We start from the raw sequence: 19,672 nt of genomic DNA, 5'->3' as shown, positions 1-19,672 counted from the left end.
ACCTCACATGACAGTAGGTTAAAATCTGAAAAAATTATAGCACTCAAAATGTGGTGAAGCAAAAACTATTTTTACAATAAAAAGCGTCTTTTAGCGTGTGACAGGTGCCAAATATAAAAACCGCCATAAATAGTAAATCAAACCCCCCGTTATCACCCCCATAGTTAGGGAAAAATAATAAAATTAAAAGAAAATGTATTTATTTCCATTTTCCCATTAGGGCTAGGGTTAGGGCTAGGGTTAGGGCTAGGGTTAGGGTTAGGGCTGAGATTAGGGTTAGGGGTGTCTTGGGGTTAGGGTTGGAGTTATAATTGGAGGGTTTCCACTGTTTGGGCACATCAGGGGCTTTCCAAACGCGACATGGTGTCTGATCTCAATTCCAGCCAAAAACGTCAAATGGCGCTGCTTCCCTTCCGAGCTCTGCCATGCGCCCAAATAGTGGTTTACCCCCACATGTGGGGTATCAGCGTACTCAGAATAAATTGCACAATAACTTTTGGTGTCCTGTTACCCTTGGAAAAATAAGAATTGAGGGTGAAAAGATCATTTTTGTGGAAAAAATATGATTTTTTAATTGTACGACTGTATGTTATAAACTTCTGTGAAGCCCTTGGGGGTTCAAAGTTCTCACCACTATCTAGTTAAGTTCCTTGGGGGGTCTAGTTTCAAAAATGGTGTCATTTGTGGGGGTTTCCACTGTTTTGGTACATAAGGGGTTTTCCAATCGCGACATGGTGTTCGATCTCAATTCCAGCCAAAAAAGTCAAATGGCGCTGCTTCCCTTCTGAGCTCTGCCATGCACCCAAATAGTCGTTTACACCCACATATGGGGTATCAGCATACTCAGGACAAATTGTACAATAACTTTTAGGGTCCTGTTACCCTTTGGAAAATAAAAATTGGGGGTGAAAAGATCATTTTTGTGGAAAAAATATGATTTTTTAATTGTGCCGCTGTATGTTATAAACTTCTGTGAAGCTCTAGATAAATTCCTTGGGGGGTTTAATTTCCAAAATGGGGTCACTTGTGGGGGTTTCCACTGTTTAGGTACATCAGGGGCTCTCCAAACATGACATGGCGTCCGATCTGAATTCCAGCCAATTTTGCATTGAAAAAGTCAAACAGCGCTCTTTCCCTTCCGAGCTCTGCCATGCGCCAAAGCAGTGGTTCCCCCCACATATCAGGTAACAGCATACTCAGGACAAACTGCACAATAACTTTTGCAGTCCAATTTCTCCTGTTACCCTTGGCAATATAAAAAAATTGAACCTGAAGTTTTTTTTGTGATAAAAAGTTAAATGTTCATTTTTTTATAAATATTCAAAAAAATTCCTGTGACGCACCTGAAGGGTTAATAAACTTCTTGAATGTGGTTTTGAGCACCTTAAGGGGTGCAGTTTTTAGAATGGTGTCACTTTTGGATATTTTCTATCATATAGACCCCTCAAAGTGGCTTCAAATGTGATGTGCTCCGTAAAAATAAAATGGCGTTGCAAAAATGAGAAATCGCTGGTTAACTTTTAACCCTTATAACTTCCTAACAAAAAAAAAATTTGGTTCCAAAATTGTGCTGATGTAAAGTAAACATGTGGGAAATGTTACTTATTAAGTTTTTTGTGTGCCGTATCTCTGTGATTTAAGGGCATAAAAATTCAAAGTTGGAAAATTGCGAAATTTTAAAAATTTTCACCAAATTTCCGCTTTTTCACAAATAAACGCAAGTTATTTGAATGAAATTTTATCACTAACATGAAGTACAATATGTCACAAGAAAACAGTGTCAGAATCACCGGGATCCACGGAAGCGTTTCAGAGTTATTACCTCATAAAGGGACAGTGGTCAGAATTGTACAAATTGGCCCGGGAGTTAACGTGCAAACCACCCTTGGTAGTGAAGGGGTTAAAGCATAACAAACCAACAAGAGATAAAAGCCTGAGAGATAAAAATAAAAGTAAAAAAAAGCATTTTAAAATGCAATTAAAAAAACGCAAGTGACCAAATTAGGTGCAGAAAAGCTGAAGAAAATCAGTAACATCTAAGTCACCAAACACTCAATGTGTGACAGTAGTCTTTGGCCACATTCCTGTGATGAGCTTTTGGTGGGTTTTGGTGTTGCAGATTTACTGTACCTAACAGGTAGATTAGGTTACTTGCGTTTTTTTCATTGCTTCTTTTGCTGCGTTTTAAATTGCATTTCATTGGGTTTTTGAATGTGTTCTATTTTCATGTGTTTTTATTGCGTTTTTAACACTGTGTTTTGTCTCTTGTTGTTATGCTTTAAATAAAACTGCTTTGTTTTTGATACTTCCTGGTATTTGGCTTTGACAAAACTTTATTTATACAGTCATATGTGGATTACATGTGTTTTTAGTCCATTTCTGCAGTGGAAACACACTCAAAATGCCTGTGTGTTTTTACCTGAAGATTCTCCTCACCTAATACAAGTCTATGGGGAAAATCTGCACTTAAAACTTGGTGTACCTTCAGGAGAAATCGACATGTTGCGGATTTTAAACATGCACCACAGTTCAGTTCAAAGGGAACCTCTCAGCAGGATTGTGCACAGTAACCTACACACAGTGTCAGATTGGTGCCGTTATACTGACTAGGGATCATACTCACTTGCGAGAGACTCGAACGATTCTTATGCGAGTCTCTCGCATGAAAACCTGGCACTACTGCGGGCACTGGGACCAGAGCGTGCGCCTACATGTATTTCTATGCAGCCGCATGCTCCGATCCCAGTGCCGGTGGCAGTGCCAGGTTTTCATGTGAGAGACTCGCATAAGAATCGTGCGAGTCTCTCGCAAGTGAGTATGAGCCCTTAGAGTGATACTTTGGTTGATGAAATCCATCTTGTGGGTGTTGTGTAATCTTTATTTTCAGTTTTGAGTTAATGATATGTTCGTGCTCCGGGATGGCCTGTGGGGGCTTCATGTGGTGCTCTGATTAGGTATTCATAATGCAGACTGCTGACAGGTCACTGATCCCTCACTGACCTGCTCCCTATTTTACATAATGAATATCTGTACATACTGAAGAAAGACACTTCTGCAGGCAGGTGTCAGCCGTCGCTGCAGCATAATCGCATGTTCACTGTCCAGTTTATAACTATTCTTGATGTTATTGAGCAAAATAAAAAATCAATTTGAAAATGACACCCGCAGCGCCTGCGCAGTAGCAGCTATTGGTGTGTATAGAGATCCGATAGCTGTTACTGCGTCATTTTCAAATAGATTTTTTTTTTACTTGCTCAATAACATCAAGAATAGTGTAATCTTTTTTCACCTCTGTGCCAGTCCATTTGTCATCCATGAATCTTCCATATGTTTTTGCTTCCTTATTACATCCAGGTTTTTTTTCTTTAACAAAGTAAGTTTCCTACGAAATCTTTGCAATGGACCCAGGACCGTTTCGCCTATGGACTGATCATCACACAGGCATGATATGCAATCATATGAACTTAGCCAGAATTATAGCCCTGCTTTCCACCATTTAGGGCATGAATTCAGTTTAGTGACCTAGCCCTGCATCTCTCCCTCCTTTGGAGTATTCCCCTCGCACCAGTGGCACTTTCCTGTAGATCGTCTTCTGTCTTCGCGAGCCTGCTGTTCTCCATGCCAGCTCTTCCTCCAGTTTTGGTGCCTTTTCTTTTACAATGATGTAATGTCCTTTCTATGTGTGACTGTGGGGGCCATTCACTGCCCGTCATGGTGACATTTCATCTTTGATGATCTGCCATCAGGGAGTGATTGGATGTTGTATAGATAATAATGATGGATAATAAAGGATCCAAACTAACAAACCCTAAATGCAGTAAAGGTAAAGCTATCATGCATTATAAATATGCTAAATAAAAGAACTGTCACTTTGTATTTTCTAGATCTGGAAGAATCTACAGTATATGTACTTGGAGCTGTGTTCTACAAAAATTTAGGTCTTTTTTTACCTTCATTACGGTAAGTCTTGTGATCCTATATTCTAAAGCTGATCATTGCATTCTTTCTTATATTCATTCTTCTGTCCTTCCTGTGGCAATGATAGAAAAAAAATCCTTCATTGTATAGAAGCCTGGTTCTGCACACAGCATTTACTGCGCTGCAAGCAGAAATGAATGAAGCCATTAGAAGTGAGTGTACTGAGGATGGCCACAAGGTGGCAAGCTGACGCACATACTGCACTGCTGCTTCCATCTTCAGGGATACCTAGCAACCAACATGTTTGCAGGGATGATGCAGTTACATAGTAACCATTTGTAGGTTCTGTACTGTGCATTCTGTATTTTATATCTGTCCTAATGATACGTTCATACATAAATGGAGTTATTCTGACTGTATGCAAGAAACTTATTTCTATTAGATAGTCTGAAATGAGTTTACTTACATAGGAGTCCCTCATTTTTATACATAATAGGTGAAAACTGAAATGTGAGAAGCCTCCTGAAAAACACCAACAATAGAGCATGTATAAACAAGATAGCTACATGTTTCCCAAATCTGAGCTCTGCTAGGGTTCGTTCAGATGAGCGTTGTGGAGACACAGGGGTCAGTGGGTGCTCTCATCTGCTGTCCTGGCTGTCTTTAGAAAGACTGAATGGACCAGGGCTCATGCCACTGATCTCCAGCTCTCTCTCCCTGTGCGCAGAACACTACTCAGACAACACAGTGTGAGGGCAAAACAGTGTGCCAATAATTTATTGAACCACCAACACACAATAGCATACAGAACAGACCCAGCAAATACCCAAGATGGTGCAAATTACTCGCTGGGATTAGAGCTGCTTCCAGTGCCAAATACCCCCACCAGTGGCTCCCCACTTTTGGCGGGCCCTCACAGTGAGGAAATAACAACAATCTTAGGAAGCTAACCGAGGGCAGTGAGGTATGTGGCCAGGTGACCTGATTGTTCCAACCTGGATTCTTAAAATGTCTCTGAGGTTTCAGTGATGTTCAATGAAGCAGTCCTGTGTTCTTCCAGCCGGGCCGTAGACCCCTAAGCTCATTTCCTGTAGAGTCACACGGACCAGAAGAAAAAGTCTCTTTATATAGTTCACAACTGGCCTACAACCAGCATCCAGAGGTCAGAGTGAGAGATGTGAATGAGGCCAACCTGCCTTGTTTGATTATGTAATCTATTTGCATAGTTTTTCCTCCTCTGGAAATGCCAACAAACTGTCTAGCATGGACTATGTATGTAATCAACATATCAGCAAGCATCATTATGCCGTGGCCATACATTACTGTTTTTCAAAGATAACAGAAAATAAACTGTAAGAGAAAATAGTACAGGTAAATATTCATCCTACAAGAAGAGTCAATACTTCAGATAACAGTGTATAGGCCCTTTTACATTTAGCGATGCACCAGCGATCCGACCAGCGATCCGACCCGGTAAGGCTGGTTTCACATTTGCGTTTTTTAGCGCTGGAAAAAACGCATATGTGCGCATGCGTTTTTCCCCTATATTTAACATGGGTGCGCATACCTGCGCGCTTGTAAGCGCATGTATGCGATTTACATGCGCTGCGTTTTTTTGGGGTGTGCGTTTGTATTTTCCAGACGCAGCATGTTGCATTTTTTGGCCCTGCAAAAAAGCGCATGCGCACATATGCGCACGTTTTGCGCTAAAAATGGCCATTATAGCCTATGGATGCGCATATGTGCGCACTGGCATGCTCATGTATGCGTTTTTTTGCATATGCGTTTTTTTTTTTAACCATGGAATTTAGGGGTTTGGGTTAGAGTTAGGGTTAGTTAAGGGGGTTTAGGGTTAGGGTTAGGGTCAGGGTCAGGGTTAGGGTTGGGGTTTGGGTCAGGGTTAGGGTTAAGTATGGTTTGGTTAAGGGTTAGGGTCAGGGTTAGGGTCAGGATTAGGGTTAAGTATGGTTTGGTTAAGGGTTAGGGTCAGGGGTAGGGTTAGGGTTAGGGTTAGGGTTAGGGTTAGGGTCAGGGTTAGGGTTAAGTATGGTTTTGTTAAGGGTTAGGGTCAGGGTTAGGGTCAGGATTAGGGTTAAGTATGGTTTGGTTAAGGGTTAGGGTCAGGGTTAGGGTTAGGGTTAGGGTTAGGGTCAGGGTTAGGGTTAGGGTTAGGGTCAGGGTTAGGGTTAAGTATGGTTTTGTTAAGGGTTAGGGTCAGGGTTAGGGTCAGGATTAGGGTTAAGTATGGTTTGGTTAAGGGTTAGGGTCAGGGTTAGGGTTAGGGTTAGGGTCAGGGTTAGGGTTAGGGTTATGGTCAGGGTTAGGGTTAGGGTCAGGGTCAGGGTTGGGGTTTGGGTCAGGGTTAGGGTTAAGTATAGTTTGGTTAAGGGTTAGGGTCAGGGTTAGGGTCAGGATTAGGGTTAAGTATGATTTAGTTAAGGGTTAGGGTCAGGGTTAGGGTTAGGGTTAGGGTCAGGGTTAGGGTTAGTAAAGTCATGGTTTGGGTTAGTGTGAGGGGCCACCTAATGTTGGAAAAAAACGCAAACGCGGTAAAAACGCACTAAAAACGCATACAAACGCATAAAAACGCTGCGTTTTTTTCATGCATGCTCATAAAAATGCTTGAAAAAAACGCAGCAGTTGTATGCTTTTGTATGCGTTTTTTCAATGCGTTTTTTTGCGGGAAAAACGCGCTGCAAAAAAAAGCAAGTGTGAAACTAGCCTAAGAATCGCTGGTGCATCGCTAAATGATCGCTAGTGAGCTGTCACACAGGCAGACCTCACAGCGATGCAGCAGTGACGCAGTGCATGATACTCACCTTTCACACACAGCGATCCTGGCGTCCTCCCGCCCGCCTCCACGCGTCGCTTGTCGTCACAGCAGGAAGCTGACGACGAGAAATGGAGCCGGACATTCTCGCGCGATCAGTGATGGACAGCGGGGGAGTCGGTCGGAGGTAAGTATCAGACATAGCGATATTGCTAGCAATATCGCTATAACGTCACAAAATCAGTGACGTTATAGCGATATCGCTAGCGATAATGCTATGTGTAAAACCCCCTTATGATTCTGGGCCTACACAATTTACATCTGGCATAATTAAGAAGAAATGTTGTGTTGCCACAAGCGTATTATATGGACATGTGCCAATGGATACGTCCAGAAATTCAAGGACAGTCTGTCATAATAGGACCCTTTTTTGCCCTGTCCATAACTTTTTTAAGGTGTCCATGGTTTTTTTTTAAGCTAAAGACACAGGCACAGATAATTTTGACTATAAGGCCTGGGTCAGACTTGCGAGAGGTATGCGAGAAACTCTTGCATCAATACCTGGCACTGCCGCCGGCACTCGGGACCGGAGTGTTCGGCTGCATAGAAATACATGCAGCTGCACACTCCTGAGTGCCGGTGACAGTGCTGGGTATTGATGCGCGAGTTTCTCGCATAACTCTCGCAAGTCTGACCCCGGCCTAATTGTCATTACTTTACAGTTCACAGTTAATGCAGCTATCTTCATATAAGAATGATGGGTTGTAGATACAGATCACTGATAATCATAATGATTTATTATGGTTTTCCAATGTGTTTATAATAAATATTGTCTGTCCATGATTTATTGGTAAAGTAAAATGTCTAGAAAAAGTAAAAAGTCAAGTTGGCAACCATGGCGTGAGCTATCCGTGTGCACCACAGACCACATACTCACCCAATATAGCCAATGCACATGGCCGATTTTCCAACTGAGTGGAAAAAATCTCTGTATACACTAATTTGGTCTGATTTAAAGACTGGACTTGTGTATTTAAAAATCAGGCAGCTCCTGCCTTCATGTGTTGTGCACATGCAACCAGTCAGGTCCAAAATTTGAGTTATAGTATGGCTGTCTGAACCAGGGTTGCCAGCCTAACATGTTATTTTTACTTTTGGATAGCAAAAAATCAGAGACTAACAAACTTTTTTATGGACACATTGGAAAACCATAATAAATCATTAGGATTATCTGTGATCCTGATCTACAGCCCATAATTCTGATATGAACACATTAGCTGCATTCACTGTAAACTGTAACATGATGATAATTACGGTCAAAAGAATCTGTATAACTTTCTACGGCTTCAAAAAAAATTGCAGACACCTTGCATTTTCTTTAGGGACAAATAAAAAACTGTACTATTTCTATGGACTGACCTGGAATTTCTGGATAGCTGGCAACCCTGGCCTGAACCCTGCACCAGGCCTCTTTCAGACATCCATTTTTTTCATGCACGTGAAAAAAAAAGTCCGATTTTCATCATTAAAATAGTCTATTTAATGGAGTAAGAATATATAATACATCCAATGGAAAAGACATAGGAGCAACAAATAATAGTGAAACAGTAATATAAAGTTTATTGTCTGCTAAAGACAAACATATCAGCTTGCACAAAAGCAATGACATTGGAATAGTGCCATGGGCTATATTGAATACGTATGCTATCCAAGGAAAACATGGATAGAACATGTAAGTGAAAAACGGATGTTCGAATGAGGCCTTGTGCTACATTTTTCAAGTTCTTGTGGGTGGAAAAAAATAAAGTTAAGGTACTGTCACACTAAGCGATATCGCTAGCAATATCGCTATAACTAGTGACGTTATAGCGATATTGCTAGCGATATCGCTGTGTCTGATACTTACCTACAACCCGCTCCCCCGCTGGTTATCGCTGATCGCGCGAGAACGGCCTGGACTGTTTCTCGTCGTCAGCTTCCTGCGGCGCTTCCTGTGGAGAGACGAGCGACGAGCGTGGAGCCGGGCGGGAGGACGCAGGATCGCCTCATCTGACAGGTAAGTAGCGACCCCTGTCCCCAGCGATGTCGCTAGTGAGATCTGCCTTTTTGGCAGCTCACTAGCGACCACTTAGCGATGCACCAGCGATCCTGACCGCGTCATATCGCTGGTCGGGATCGCTGGTACATCGCTAAGTGTGACAGTACCTTTACAAATCTATAATAGTATGATAAATATTTTTATCTGGATCTCTAAGTCTGTGTACACACACAGCAGTCATGCTGCAGCTTTTACCAGTGGCAGCTCTGTATCGCTGTGATCTTTTTATTGTTTCTCTGCACAATCGCGTAATCTTGTAGGGAAACCGCTGTGTCACCGGTCCGGCAATACCGCCCTGCTGTTATGATCAGCCGCACGGTCTTGCAGGTGACACAGCTGTTTCCCTAAAGACTATGCTTGTGCAGGGAAACAGTGGAAAGGCAGCCGCGTCACAGGGCTGCTGATGTTAAAAGCTGCAAAATGACATGTGAATGCCGCCCAAGTGAGAGATAATCTATCCAGAGAAAAGAGGCAGATTTCACTTTGTAGCATACAAGAATTTACTATAATGAAAATACATATTTCAGTTGAGAGCAGCACACATAAAGGGATGGCCAGGACATGATCATGGTGATTGATGATAATGATGCATGTCTTTATGCCTCCTAATCTCCTGCAGCAATTCATCGCTCGAGATCAGAGCTTTTAATACCAGGTTCAAATTAGTGTCTTACGGCTCCATGAAGGAGCTTCCTATTTAGCTTCAAGGACAGGATGAGATCACGTGTCCAGAGATGAGAAATGCCTTTCTCAAAGCCATGTTAAACGTCCATGAAATAAATGTTAAACAACATCATTCATTTAGATATCTGCAATTTGTATTTAGAAAATGTATATTACTGCAGTCTACTTCTTGACCACTAGGTGGTACCTGAGAGTATTCCTGAATGAATGTACCTTGTACTAAATGATGCTTCTGGACTTTTCCCCTGTAAAAAAGCATGTCAAGCAGATGTGCTTGGTTATGCAGCAAATATTATAATTTTTTTTTATGCAAAATTACCTAAATCCATGAAGAGCTACTAAGAATGAGCGAAATCTTAATTTTTTGACAAATATCAGAATACAATGCTTGCTATATACAAAGAAAGCAAATACATATTTTCTCAAATTGATTTTTTCCCAATAGGTAGCTATATTATTTCTTAGTAATATAGCTAAGCTATAGCTATTTTACATGGGTGCCAGATAATTGTCATGAGGCTGCAGTTCTGCTTCAAGAAAAGAGAAAACAATATGTAAACCATTAAAATGGATATCATTTCTCAAATCTGGCAAAATTATTAGCTCAGCATGATCCTGTAGAGATTTAAATGAGGCGACCTATAATGACAATGCAGATGCATATACATTTTACAGGGGATGTCGGGACCACTCTATAAGACTGAAAGGAGGTCACTGTTTAGTAGCAGCTCTTGGGTACTGCAGATAACCTTCTATTCATTTTTGTAGCAGCTGTTCTGCAGTATCTGGAGTCGGCCATACAGAATATGATAGAGAGGCGGTGCTGTGCTCTGTACACAGCGTCGGACTGGAGCATCTTGGGCCCACCAGAGAAAATCATTCTTGGGGCCCACTATGTAGCTACATAGAAATAAATACAAGACCACCAATTGTGTGGTAAAACGAGCTAGTATCAGGGTATAATATAATGAAGTACATGTCTTAATTATGTAGCAGGGGTTGGGCATAAGGTACAATATAGCCCCCTCATAGTATATAAAGTAGCCCCCTCATAGATTATAATGAAGCCCTATCATAGAATATAATGCAGCTCCCTCTTATAGAATATAATTCAGCACCCCACAAAATATAATGCAACCCACTCATAAGATATAATGCAGTTCCCCATAGATTATAGTGTAGCAACCTCATAGGGTATAATTCAACCCCCCCTCATATGGTATAATGCATCCCCACCACAAAATATAATGTAGCACCCTCAGAGTTTGATGCAGCCCCCATAGAGAATACTGTAGCCCCCTCATAGGGCATAATGCTGCCCCCCTCATATAGTATGATGTAGCACCCTCAGAATATAATGTAGTCCCCTGAGAGAATAATGCAACCCCCACACAGAATATAATGCAGTCCCCCCACAGAATATAATGTAGCCCCCTCATAAAGTATAATGCAGCCCCCCTCATAGAGTATAATTCAGCCCTTCTCATAGGGTATAATGCTGCCCGCTTCATAGGGTATAATGCAGCCTCTCTCCACCTCCATCATTGTTCTCCCCCTCCACTCCCATCATTGTCCTCATCACCACCTCCATCATTGCCTTCTCCTCCACCACCCCTATCATTGCCCTTTCCACCACCTCCATCATTGATTTCTCCCCCACAACCCCCCATCATTGCCCATTCCACCATATCAATTATTTCCATCTCCCCCACCACCACCATTGTCCTTTCCACCACAACCATCATTGCTTTCTCCCCTGTTATGAACGGGTAGCTGAGGAGAAAATAAAAAATGACACAAGCTAAGTCTCAGAAAACCAAAGAGGTTGGTAACTATGCAGACTATAGACCCCTGATCCTAACATGCAACTAGCAGCAGTCGTGGAGCGTTCCTACGGTGGTCCTAGACGCCTCGTCACAACCGGAGAAACTAAATAAGCCTTAAGCAGGAAAAGGGGAAAACTAACTGCCCCAGAGCAGACCCCAAAGGAGAGACAGCCCCCACATGTATTGACGGTGAAAAAAGATGAAAACACAAACAAAGGCAGGAAAATAGGCTGAGCAAACGATGGGGCCAGACTAACTAGAAAGGACAGGAAAGGAAAGACACTGTCTGCAGTCTGCCAAAAAAACCCTACAAAATGTCCAACACAACTGATAGCAAAATTAACCCTGAAGTCACTAGACTTCTACCACTATATCAGCACTCTGAAATATTCTGAGACAGAGCTAAAAGAGGCCAATCTAATAAGGGACAAAAAAATGGCAATTTGGCAAATAAGAGTGGAAATTCAGCACAGCCCAGCCGGGCTGGCTGACCACACAAAAAAACTGAAAAGACCAACAAGAGCAAGTGTGAACATTAGCAAAAAACAAACTTATCTTTAGAAGACTGGAACAGAGCTGAGTCCTAGACCTGAGAAACAGACTGAATCACCAGCAACAGGATAGGGCGTTGGCTGTCTTATATCCAGTCTGATACTCCAGAGATCCAATCACTATCTTCCTCACCAGGTGGCAGATCACTACCACTCAAACCAACCTCACCACCTCCCGTCACCACCAGAGAAAGAACGGAAGGGGAACTCTCCACTGGTGGAGCAGAAAATGAGCTCATAACAGTACCCCCCCTTGAGGAGGGGTCACCGAACCCTCATCCATGCCACCAGGCCGATCAGGATGGGCCCGGTGAAAAGCACGAAACAATTTATTGGCATGAATATCAGAGGCAGAGACCCAAGAATTATCCTCCTGGCCATAACCCTTCCATTTGACCAAATACTGGAGTCTCCGTCTAACCAAATGAGAATCCAATATTTTCTCTACCTCATATTCCATATTGCCTTTAACCAAGACAGGGTCAGGAGGTGCCGCCACAGGAACTACTGACTCAACAAACCTCTTCAACAGTGATTTTTGAAAGACGTTATGGATTTTGAACGTAACTGGAAGAGCCAATCGAAAAGAAACAGGATTAATAATCTCCAAAATCCTATAAGGTCCAATAAATCTTGGCTTAAATTTTGGAGATGCATCCTTCATAGGAATATTCTTAGACGACAACCAAACCATATCACCCACTTTAAACCGGGGACCAATGGTCCTTTGCCGGTTGGAAAAACGCTGGGCCTTTTCCTGAGAGAGAGACAATTTATCCACCACTTGGTCCCATATCTGCTGCATTCTCACAACCAAAGTGTCCACACTTGGACAGGACGAAGATTCTACTTGCCCTGAAGAGAATCGAGGATGAAACCCAAAATTACAGAAAAAGGGTGACATCAAGGTGGCAGAACTAGCTCTATTGTTCAGCGCAAATTCGGCCAAGGGCAAAAATGAAACCCAATCATCTTGATCAGCAGATGCAAAACATCTAAAATAAGACTCCAAGGTCTGGTTTGTTCTCTCAGTCTGCCCATTGGTCTGGGGATGAAACATGGAGGAGAAGGATAACTGAATTCCCAGATTGGAACAAAATGCTTTCCAAAATCTGGAAACAAACTGGACCCTCTATCAGACACAATGTTCTCAGGAATCCTGTGTAACCGAACCACCTGTTGAAAAAACAAGGGTACCAACTCAGCGGAAGATGGTAACTTTGGGAGTGGTACAAGATGGACCATCTTCGAAAATCTATCACAAATTACCCAGATAACAGTCATTCTCTGAGAGACCAGAAGATCAGAAATAAAATCCATTGAGATATGGGTCCATGGCCTCTTGGGCACCGACAGGGTCATCAGCAACCCACGAGAACAGGGTTTAGACCGAGAACAAGTCCCACAGGATTGTACGAAATTCCTGACATCACGAGATAAGGCAGGCCACCAAAACGACCGACTCACCAAATCTCTGGTACCAAAAATACCTGGATGACCAGCCAATGCAGAGCAAGGACTTCAGACATCACTCTTTTTCTCCACTGGTCCGGAACATACAATCTTCCCATAGGGCAACGCTCAGGTTTATCCTCCTGAAATACCTCCAGGGCGCATCTCAAATCGGGCAAAATGGCAGAAAGAACTACCCCCTCACCTAGGATAGTAGTAGGCTCGGTCACATTAAGAGAATCAGCAAAGAAACTCCTAGAAAGGTCGTCTGTCTTAACATTCTTAGTGCCCGGAAGAAAAGAGACCACAAAATTAAAACTAGTGAAATACAAGGCCCATCTAGCCTGTCTAGGATTCAAGCGTTTAGCCGACTCCAGATAAATCAGATTCTTGTGATCGGTGAGGACCACAAATTGATGTCTAGCTCCCTCCAACCAATGTCTCCACTCCTCAAATGCCCATTTCATGGCCAACAATTCCCAATTCCCTACGTCATAGTTGCGTTCAGATGGGGAGAACTTTCGAGAAAAGAAGGCACAGGGATTCATCTTAGAAGTCACAGGGTCTTTTTGGGACAAAACAGCGCCTGCACCAATCTCAGAAGCGTCTACCTCCACTTGAAATGGAAGTGAGACATCAGGTTGCCGTAAAACTGGCGCTGTAGTAAACCTCCGCTTAAGCTCCTGAAATGCTGAGACAGCCTCAGGAGACCAATTCAACACATCAGCTCCCTTCTTGGTCAGATCAGTCAGTGGTTTGACAAAACTAGACAAAATACCTATAAATTTACGATAGAAAAAAATTGGCAAAACCCAAAAACTTCTGAAGAGCCTTCAAAGAAGTAGGCTGAAACCAATCATAAATGGCCTGTACCTTGGCCGGGTCCATTTCAATAGTCGATGGAGATAAGATAAATCCCAAAAATAAAATCCTCTGTTCACCAAAGAGACATTTCGATCCCTTAGCAAACAGGGAATTCTCCCTCAAAATCCTAAACACAGTCCGGACATGTTCCACTTGGGAATCCCAATCATTAGAAAAGATCAAAATATCATCCAGATAGATGATCAAAAACTTATCCACGAAGTCTCGGAAAATATCATTCATAAAGGACTGTGTTATGAATGAGTCACCGTAGGAGGCAAAAACAGAAATACTAGCTAAGTCCAGAAAACCAGAGAAGTTGGCAGCTATCGGATTGCAGACCCCTGAACCTATAATAATAATAATAATAATAATCTTTATTTATATAGCGCCAACATATTCCGCAGCGCTTTACAGTTTAACAGTTTCAAAACACAAGTCATAAGTAACAACGCTGACAATACAATAATTAAAGCAAAATAAGACGAAATAAGACGACCCTGCTCGTGAGAGCTTACAATCTACAATGAGGTGAGGGAGATACAGAGTACAGGTGTGTATTTACAATGGTGTATTTACAATGAAGGTCCAGCCATCTTGCGGGAGTGAAGGATGGATGGAGATAGTGAATGGGCTACACACGCACACTTACACAGAGAATGACTTTGATTAGTGAATGTGATAGGCCGCTCTGAACAGGTGTGTTTTGGGGGAGCGCCTAAAACTATGCAAATTGTGGATAGTCCTGATTTCTTGGGGTAGAGCATTCCAGAGGATAGGAGCAGCACGGGAGAAGTCTTGGAGTCGGGAGTGGGAGGTACGGATTAGTGCAGAGGTTAGTCGAAAGTCGTTTGCAGAGCGCAGCGATCAGCTAGGCCGATAGACAGAAATGAGAGAAGAGATGTAAGGGGGTGCCGCACTGTGGAGAGCTTTGTGGGTGAGAACAAGTACTTTGAATTGGAACCTATAATGAATGGGCAGCCAATGTAAGGACTGGCGAAGAGCGGACGCGTCCGAGTACCGATTACCCAGATGGACGATCCTGGCCGCTGCATTAAGTATGGACTGGAGAGGGGATAGTCAAGTGACGGGGAGGCCAATTAATAGAGCATTGCAGTAATCCAGGCGAGAGTGGATCAATGCAACAGTGAGGGTTTTTGTTGTTTCCACAGTGAGAAAAGGGCGGATTCTAGAGATGTTCTTTAGGTGTAAGCGGCAAGAGTGGGCAAGGGATTCTATATGGGATGTGAAGGAGAGATTGGTGTCAAACATAACACCCAGACAGCGCGCCTGCTGCCAGGGTGTTATTGTGGTACCACCCACGGAGAGGGAAATGTCAGATTTAGGGAGGTTAGTAGACGGCGGGAGCAGGAGAAGTTCAGTTTTGGAGAGGTTGAGTTTCAGATAGAGAGCGGACATGATATTGGAGACTGCGGACAGACAGTCACTGGCGTTCTGTAGTACAGCGGGGGTAAGGTCGGGGGAAGACATGTATAGTTGTGTGTCATCAGCATAAAGATGGTACTGAAAGCCAAATCTGCTGATGGTCTGTCCAATTGGGGCCGTGTAGAGAGAGAAAAGAAGGGGGCCAAGGACTGAGCCCTGAGGTACCCCGACAGCAAGAGGAAGAGGAGATGACGTGGAGCCAGAGAACAAAACACTGAAGGAGCGGTCAGAGAGATAGGAAGCGAACCAGGAGAGTGCAGTGTCCTTAATGCCTAGTGACTGGAGCCTAGAGAGTAGGAGATGGTGGTCAACAGTATCGAAAGCTGAAGATAGGTCAAGAAGAATGAGCAGAGAGTGATCACCGTTACGTTTTGCTATCAGAAGGTCATTGGTCACTTTGATGAGTGCAGTTTCAGTCGAATGTAGGGGGCGGAAGCCGGACTGTGAAGGGTCTAGAAGGGAGTGAATGGAGAGGTAACGGGTAAGGCGGGAGTAAACTAGGCGTTCCAAAAGTTTAGAGATGAAGGGGAGATTGGAGACTGGTCTGTAGTTGTTTGTGCAGGATGGGTCGAGAGCAGGTTTCTTTAGTAATGGAGTAACGATGGCGTGTTTGAAGGAGGATGGAAAAATGCCCGAGGAGAGGGAGAGATTAAAGATTGTAGTTAGGTGGGTTGTGACGACTGGAGAGAGAGACTGGAGGAGATGTGAGGGAATGGGGTCGGTAGTGCATGTAGTCGGACGAGAAGAAGAGAGGAGTCTGGAGACTTCTTCTTCTGTGATGGGATCAAATGTGGAGAGTGAGCCAGGGGAGATGCAGGAAGGGATGGGAGTCACAGCACTTGGTGGTTGGGAGCAGATTTCTTGACGGATATTATCTATTTTTTCTGTAAAGTGGGAGGCCAGGTCATCAGCAGAAATGTCTGTGATAGGGGCTCGTGCTTTTGGCCTGAGGAGGGAGTGAAAAGTGTCAAAAAGTTTCTTGGGGTTGTTGGCTAGTGAGGAGATCAGGGTGGTGAAGTAGGTCTGTTTGGCAAGGTGAAGGGCAGCGTTATAGGTTCTTAACATAAATTTGAAGTGGATGAAGTCTTCTGGTGTGCGGGTTTTTCTCCATAGGCGTTCAGCACTCCTGGAGCATCGCTGGAGAAGTTGAGTTTGCGATGTGAGCCAGGGCTGTTTTACTCTGTGTTTGGAGGTTCTGAGGGTGAGGGGAGCTACTTGGTCAAGGGTGCTTCTAAGAGTGTCATTGTAGTGATGAACAGCCAGATTAGGACAGGAAAGAGAGGAGATTGGGGACAGAGATGAGTGTAGGGAATCTGAAAGTGTCTGAGGGTTAATAGCTTGTAGATTTCTGACTGTGTGGTAGGTAGGAATGAGCTGGGGTGGGCGAGGATTTGTGAGCGTGAAGGAGAGAATGTTGTGGTCAGAGAGTGGAAGCGGTGAGTTGTTTAGGTGGGAGATTGAACAGAGCCGGCAGAAGACCAGATCAAGGGTGTTACCATCCTTATGTGTCTCAGAGGTTGAAAGCTGTGAGAGGCCTAGAGAGGTGGTTAGTGATAGAAGCTGGGATGCAGCTGTGGAATTAGGGCTGTTAATGGGGATGTTGAAGTCTCCCAGGATGAGGGTTGGTAGTTCTGAGGACATGAAGTGTGGCAGCCAAGCTGAAAAGTGGTCAAGGAAGTGGGTGGGTGAGCCTGGGGGCCGGTATATGACCGCTACCCTGAGGGAGTGGGGACGGAAGAGCCTGATGGTGTGGACCTCAAAAGAAGGGAGTAAGAGTGATGGGACTGGGGGGATGACCTGGAAAGTGCATTGTGGGGACAGGAGTATGCCAACTCCACCACCAGGTCTGTTTGTGGGTCTCGGGGAGTGAGAGAATTGTAAGCCACCGTAGGAAATGGCAGCAGGAGAGACAGTGTCAGAATCCTGAATCCAGGTTTCAGTGAGGGCCAACAGATTAAGAGAGTTGCTCAGAAAGTAGTTGTGTAGGAAAGGAAGCTTGTTACAAGCAGACCGTGGATTCCAGAGGGCACAATTAAAAGATTGAGATGAGGGAGTGCAAGTAATGTTAATCAGATTATTGTGGTTTCGATATGAGGTAGGGTAAGGGTTGAGGTTGGGGGATGGTGGACCAGGGTTGGGGGAGATGTCCCCTGAAATCAGTAGGAGAAGGAAGATAAAGAGCCAATAGTTGTTGGAATTGTAAGTAGTTTTTTTCTGCGATGTGTTTGGGCAAGATGGGCTGAGGTTTCTCAGGAAGGTGAGGAGTGTGTGGGAGCTGTACATGGGAGAAGGGAGTATAGAGGGGCTGATGTCTATGAGTCGTGATGGAGGGGGGATAGGGTGATGAATGTGGATGGCAAGGGAACACAGGAGGATAAAAATAAAGCACATGGTTAAAGGGGAAGGCAAAGTGTGGGTTACCTGACTCCTGCCCTGACTAACTGCCATGTATAACTGCCGTTTTGCTGGATGCTTATCTTCTGTGATGCTTTGCTTATGGGATGCTTGCGTGCTGTACCCCACACTGCGTGCTTCCCCTTAGCAACTACTACATATATAGGCCACACTACAGGGTCAGGAGAGAGGGATTGTGGGAGCTGGTTGGGTATAATTTGGCAGCTGGGGCCAGCACACCAGGGGATGATTAGATGATCAAAGGCATTAGACCAAGATGTGGCAATATGCTATAGCACCTTCCACCTGATAAGATCTAGAAAGGCCCCAGTCACAGATCTAAAGCAGTAAGTATTACATACAGTGCAACAAATGAATTATACCAAAGCTTTAGCAAGCACATTTAAATATGCAGCAAAATGGTAAAGCAGCAGAAGTATGGAGTTGTACCATTTGGATATACAGTATTACAGCAGAGAATAGAGGCAGCAGAGGTGGGAAGTTGTATCATTCAGGCTGCTTGCTAGCAGTGAATGGAGTAAATACATGCAGGGTGGCTCAGTTGATTACCATTTGGATATGTTACAGCAGAGAATAGAGGCAGCAGAGGTGGGAAGTTGTATCATTCAGGCTGCTTGCTAGCAGTGAATGGAGTAAATACATGCAGGGTGGCTCAGTTGATTACCATTTGGATATGTTACAGCAGAGAATAGAGGCAGCAGAGGTGGGAAGTTGTATCATTCAGGCTGCTTGCTAGCAGTGAATGGAGTAAATACATGCAGGGTGGCTCAGTTGATTACCATTTGGATATGTTACAGCAGAGAATAGAGGCAGCAGAGGTGGGAAGTTGTATCATTCAGGCTGCTTGCTAGCAGTGAATGGAGTAAATACATGCAGGGTGGCTCAGTTGATTACCATTTGGATATGTTACAGCAGAGAATAGAGGCAGCAGAGGTGGGAAGTTGTATCATTCAGGCTGCTTGCTAGCAGTGAATGGAGTAAATACATGCAGGGTGGCTCAGTTGATTACCATTTGGATATGTTACAGCAGAGAATAGAGGCAGCAGAGGTGGGAAGTTGTATCATTCAGGCTGCTTGCTAGCAGTGAATGGAGTAAATACATGCAGGGTGGCTCAGTTGATTACCATTTGGATATGTTACAGCAGAGAATAGAGGCAGCAGAGGTGGGAAGTTGTATCATTCAGGCTGCTTGCTAGCAGTGAATGGAGTAAATACATGCAGGGTGGCTCAGTTGATTACCATTTGGATATGTTACAGCAGAGAATAGAGGCAGCAGAGGTGGGAAGTTGTATCATTCAGGCTGCTTGCTAGCAGTGAATGGAGTAAATACATGCAGGGTGGCTCAGTTGATTACCATTTGGATATGTTACAGCAGAGAATAGAGGCAGCAGAGGTGGGAAGTTGTATCATTCAGGCTGCTTGCTAGCAGTGAATGGAGTAAATACATGCAGGGTGGCTCAGTTGATTACCATTTGGATATGTCAACAACAACTAGCAGTAGCCGTGGGGGGTTCCTACGGTGCCCTAGACCCCTCGATCACAGCTGGAGAACTAAATATCCTAAAGACAGAAAGGGAAATCTAAACTGCCCCAGAGCAGACCCCAAAGCAATAGGCAGCCCCCAACATATAATGACGGTGAAGCAAGA

At 43.8% G+C, this 19,672-nt stretch overlaps 1 protein-coding gene across 6 annotated transcripts in view; it reads left to right on the top strand.

Annotated features, from left to right (window-relative positions):
• Nucleotides 1–19,672, top strand: part of ADGRB3 (adhesion G protein-coupled receptor B3) — a 1,461,501-nt gene that overhangs the window by 882,259 nt on the left and 559,570 nt on the right. For all 6 annotated transcript variants that reach the window (XM_073569395.1, XM_073569396.1, XM_073569393.1 and 3 more), the window contains one exon: nucleotides 3,885–3,960. In XM_073569395.1, the coding sequence (XP_073425496.1) occupies nucleotides 3,885–3,960 (76 nt within the window). The remainder of the gene's footprint in view (nucleotides 1–3,884; nucleotides 3,961–19,672) is intronic.

The sequence above is a fragment of the Dendrobates tinctorius genome, unplaced genomic scaffold, assembly GCF_039654945.1.
Source record: "Dendrobates tinctorius isolate UK_male_01 unplaced genomic scaffold, ASM3965494v1 ptg000024l, whole genome shotgun sequence".
Taxonomy (NCBI): Eukaryota; Metazoa; Chordata; class Amphibia; order Anura; family Dendrobatidae; genus Dendrobates; species Dendrobates tinctorius.
The sequence above is the reverse complement of the archived record's forward strand: the minus strand, read 5'-3'. Positions and strand labels throughout refer to the sequence as shown.